Source organism: Buceros rhinoceros, unplaced genomic scaffold, assembly GCF_000710305.1.
Source record: "Buceros rhinoceros silvestris isolate BGI_N320 unplaced genomic scaffold, ASM71030v1 scaffold21587, whole genome shotgun sequence".
NCBI lineage: Eukaryota > Metazoa > Chordata > Aves > Bucerotiformes > Bucerotidae > Buceros > Buceros rhinoceros.
Genome location: NW_010424242.1, coordinates 877 through 5,756, shown reverse-complemented (window position 1 = coordinate 5,756; position 4,880 = coordinate 877). Strand labels below are relative to the sequence as shown.

Sequence of the window (4,880 nt, the reverse complement as noted above, 5' to 3'; positions counted from 1 at the left end):
TTTCCCCCTGAGAAGAAATAAACAACCTTGAAACAATAAAGCAGGGCTTATGGACATCTGCACAGTTAAAGCAGCAAGTGCGTCTCGTGACAGCGCGGAGCTGGAAAGCAGCGTCTGCAGTCAGAAAAACTGCTTTGGTTTCCAGACTCCAAGGGAAAAATTAGGAAATAAAAAGCACACTTTTACCTCAAGATTTGAAAGCCCCCCAGACTGTGACCGCTTTAACTACACGTTATTACAATGACATAACTCCACTACTGCTTCGGTGACGGAAACAGCCTTTTCTCCCTGCGCTCAGGCCGCGCTGTTCCCTCCTCCCTGCCTGTCACTTACCGGGCATAGGAGTAGTCCAAGCTGGCCTGATCAATGCGGTTCCGCAGGATGCCAATGTCAGCAGACACCATGTCATCCAGAGCTTGCAATTCCTTCTGAATCCTTTTTAGTTTCACTGTTTCAGCCTGAGTTCTTTTGGATCTGCAAAAGGAAGATGCTTTTTTTTTTTTTTTTTTAATTTTCAAGCCCCTCTTCTTGACATAACTAGCCCCATTTCAACTGCAGAGCAACTAACTTCTTTAGGAGCTATTCAGAAGGTTTCTCCTTTATGGTTTAAGACTTTTGATCTTTTTAAATATCCACAGGGATGTAAAATGCCTGCTATTAAAGGACTATGGCAAAATTACATAATGACTATAATCAAAGTGCCTCAAATGGATTGTGTTCCTTCACTGTGGAAACACACAAGAAGCTGCTGTATCTAAGTAGTTCCCAGTGTAAGGAAACAGGAAATGGCTTGGAGGGGGGAGCAAGAGGGGGAAGGGTATTTAGCCCTGCAAATATCCCCTTTCAAAGAAGCCCAGTTAGCAGGGGCCAAAAAGTCACCTAACCTAGGCTTGATTTCCATTTTGTGAAATTATTCCCAAAAGGCCCAGCCAAATCCCAGCGAAGTCAATGGAAAGTTTTACAGCGAACACAAAGGATTTCCATCAAGCCTTATGTAACCTTTTTCAACTCTGCCTGCCCGCTCCTACATTCTGAAAACTAGATGGTGCTAAGGGCAGCAAGCTTTGATGGATTTCGCTCCCAAGCAAGCTAAGTGACCTTCAACAAGCTTTTACACCAGGTCACTTTGCTCTCATTCACCACCACCAGCAAAGCCATGCTCTTCAGCCACTGCCCAACGCAGGCATTCGAAAGCAAGACTGGACGTGTGGGCAGCGACACCATCTCATGAGAACAGCGGATGCAGGTGGAGAGAAACGGACACCCTGTAGCATTGCTTAGAGGCTGAAGGCGGCCTCCGAACGTCAGATGTAACTCCCTAGCAATCACCTTCCACGGCCTCCTCTCTCTCCTCATGCTCTGCTTCCATGAGGAAGAGCCCAGCCCTGTGGTCACACCCACGTTTGCTGAACTATGGTGACTCAGACCGGCTATACTTGTGTTTTATCGCTGCCTGACAAAGGAAAACAAAATCTGCAGAACGTTAGAGAGAACCTTCTGCACAGTACCGGCTATATTCCCCAAGAGTTTTGATGGGCAGAACGTTGTATGCATCTGGGAGAGCACCAGAAACCTGCAAGCTTCAAATCTACTTCCTTCATCCAAAGTTATCAACTGCTCCAACACTCTTCCCTGCAAACCTTGCCTTCCTTGTAGTCTTAAACTACCTTGGTGAACAACACTGTACCATGCATTAAAGTCCGGTCACCTGAAGAGCAAGAGGTAACAATTGTGAGAACATGTGAATTTTTAGAATTTCTAATCAGCCAGCGGTAAAACTTTAAGTTGATTGTCTCCTCTTTTCAACGCTTTTCACATATTAGTAATAAAGAGTCAAAAGCCCAAACAGAATTAGCTGTAGTTTCCCTTCATAGGTCAGGAATCAAGCAAACTTTCCTTAAATCCACTGAAAACAAACGAGGCACAGAACAGGAAGGAGCATCTGAGCACCCCAACTTCCAAACATGCTCTTACTTCAGCTCATTCTCAGGGACTGAAGCTGAAGCTAATTCTGAAGGACTTCAGCTCATTCTCAAACTGTGTAATAACTTTTCCATCTGCGCACAGAGCTGCAGCTTTGAAGTGTGAAAAGCTTAGTCACAACTTCTTAGCCAGCGCTTGTCATCAAAGGGAAGCGTCGATCACAGCTGCTCACTGGTGGAGCAGCACGTTACAGAGCACAGAGAGGAGGAAAACATGACATTTAAATAGAAGATACGCCGCTGGATGCAGATGAAAAGCAATCCCTTCCTCAGCCTCAGCCCGTGCTGCAGCAGAGCCCCTCACCTCTCAGCAATGGCTCTGGCCAGGAGTGCCTTCTTGCGTTTATTCTTCTCTTCTATCAGCCGCTGCTCTTGCTGGAGGATTTCCCATCGAGATTTTTCCTGCCTGCTCATTGACAAGATCAAAATTAACAGAAAGTTCATTTCTCTCCCCGTTTCCCAAATAACACAAATATTCACCATCCTATTTCCTGGAGCGAACTAAAAATGTCAAAGGAACAATAAACACGTTTCGGTTCTGAGGAAAGCAGAATCATCTGCAATAAGTCATTCAGACCCATAAAACATTTCCAGATGAAATCTCCTGATCAGAACAAAAATCTTTATAACCAAGTAAGCGGCTGGTTAATTCAGCCTGGCTGGAAGAAAGAGCATACAGCACTTTTTCAGAAATGGATGGAATTTTTCATTTAAATGATGTGCTTCCCCACTAGGTAGAAACAGTTTCAAGTTTCTTACCGGCTGCTGCAAGTTGCCATCTGTTCAGTCTGCCAACACAGCCTCTTTTTTGGAAATGCTTTTTTCCATAAAAGAGATCCTTTCACAGGTCTGCTGTACAATGCAGCCCCCGAAATAATTACACTGACGCAAAAACGAAAGCCTGGTAAAAGTTACAGCGAAAACGAGCAGCGAGGAAGAACAAGAATTCACTTTTGTCACCAAGGCAAGAGTTATATGCATTCCATTTTCAAGGCTACATCTACTGAGCGATACGTCCAGCCCCGCAGGATGGAAGGCAAGGTCTCAGGTGAGAGGGGACAACCTGCTTCAACACAACCGGGCAGGATTAAGGAGAAACAAAACCTGCTTTGCCGCTTTTCTGTCATGTTGTGCTCCTCGTACCCTCTCTCGAGAAGTCTCATCTTAAAAATAGCGTAGCTTAGCTTAAAAATACCCAAGTAACTCAGCTATGTTAATCTTAACAAGCATTTCTGCACAAGAATATCTCTCCAGACTTCTCCTCATCAACCTAGTCCTCAAATCTCATATAGAGAAGTATATTCAACAGGATTTAAATTCAAGCGCACAGGCAGAGATTAGTTCAGCAGATTCAGGGGGTGGTTGTTGCAGCGAAATGCCATTTGCTTCCCACGGAGTGAGAAACTCCTCTGCAAAGCTTTTGCTACCTTCTCCCCAGTCAAACAGTGACTGTATTTTTCACCGCCAGACAGGAGCTGAACAGCAAGTACTGCCGGTGAGCTGCACCCACTCGAGGAATTTGGCAGTGCTGCTGTTCTGGTGGAGGGACAGCTACCTGCAGGAGGTGATCCCAGCCAGGGGCCAGGCAGGTAAAAGGCAGGCAGCACGGCCAGCAGCTGCAGGCTCTCAAGGTGCCTCTCTGCAAAACAGAACCTCCTGGATCCTTTGGAGCCTTGAATTTGAGAGAAGCCATGCGCTGCTTCTCCACACTAGTGCTGCCGACTGCCACGGTCCTGCCTCTCCAGCAGGAAGCACCTTCAGTCCCCTCTGAGATCCCACGGACAGATCTAACTAGAGAGAGGGTCTGGCACACCGTGCTTGGAAAGCTGCTGAGCCCCGTTTTGGGGGAGCACCAAAGATGCACCAAAGTTTGGCGACCAGTTAGCGTTTGCTGATTATATTGAGCAGAAAAGAGAGGAACTCAAGGCTGGAGCAGCACTGCTACAGTGTCTGAAAAATAAACTATACATGCCGTAGAAAAAGAATTCATCTTTTTTCCCCCTCACACTTTGCTTTGCCCACTGAGGAAAAAAAGACTATTAGCACTTGGATACAGACAGGAAAACAAACGTGAAGAGGTAAAAACAAGTAATTTCTCCTATTTGAACAGCCTCTCTAGCATTCAGACAGCAGCTTCATTTTCTAGGCTACATCTGAATTTTGGATGATGAACTGAGTAACTGCCACATTCAGTCAGACTCCCAGAGATCCATGTTTTGTACATTTTCCTTCCTCTCTCTTGCCTGTATCAGCTTGATGCTTCTGGGAGAGACAGACAGCCCACTGCGGGCTGATGCACAGGGCGAGAGCCTTGAGTTTGATCTCAAATTGAATCCTAAAAGCTAATACCTGGACCTCTACCTCCTTACCAACGCTTTTGATATGAACAAATCTGCATCAATATTGCAGAAGGGAAAACAAACTTACACAAATCACAGCACATCTACTTCCCAAAGGGCTTTTTATTGGGGCTGCTGGCTTGTCTACACAGCACGATGCTGAGATTAAGTCTTCATAAAGCATTAGGACAGTTCTATGTCTTGGGCATCTTATGTACAGTCCCACCGCCACAGAAAATCACCTGAAGACAGCACGGTGGGTATCTGCATGGATTAGACAGTGGAATTTGGTCCTAAATCAGGTTTAACCCAAACAGAGATGAAAAACAAAGGCTCACTGCGGAGGAACCAAACATGATCTCTCAAACCTTCCTATCCTTTCCAGAAAAGTTCACTTTACTTCACAACAAAAGAATGAATCAGCACAAGGTAAAACCCACGCCCTGATTTTACCGACTTACTAACAATTCCACTTTCTTTTTCTCTGCTTTGGAGTTCGGCTTTGCAGGGTGGGTCTGGGCATTGTCACTGCCATTACCAGGATCTACCGGTGTCACTT

General features: G+C 45.6%; 1 protein-coding gene across 1 annotated transcript in view; it reads right to left on the bottom strand.

The window, feature by feature from the left end:
- Positions 1-4,880, bottom strand: part of GORAB (golgin, RAB6-interacting) — a gene marked incomplete at its 5' end in the record, with an annotated part of 8,095 nt that overhangs the window by 2,826 nt on the left and 389 nt on the right. Inside the window, 3 exons of the mRNA XM_010140732.1 lie at positions 334-474; positions 2,287-2,388; positions 4,787-4,877. Coding sequence (XP_010139034.1) covers positions 334-474; positions 2,287-2,388; positions 4,787-4,877 — 334 coding nt within the window. The remainder of the gene's footprint in view (positions 1-333; positions 475-2,286; positions 2,389-4,786; positions 4,878-4,880) is intronic.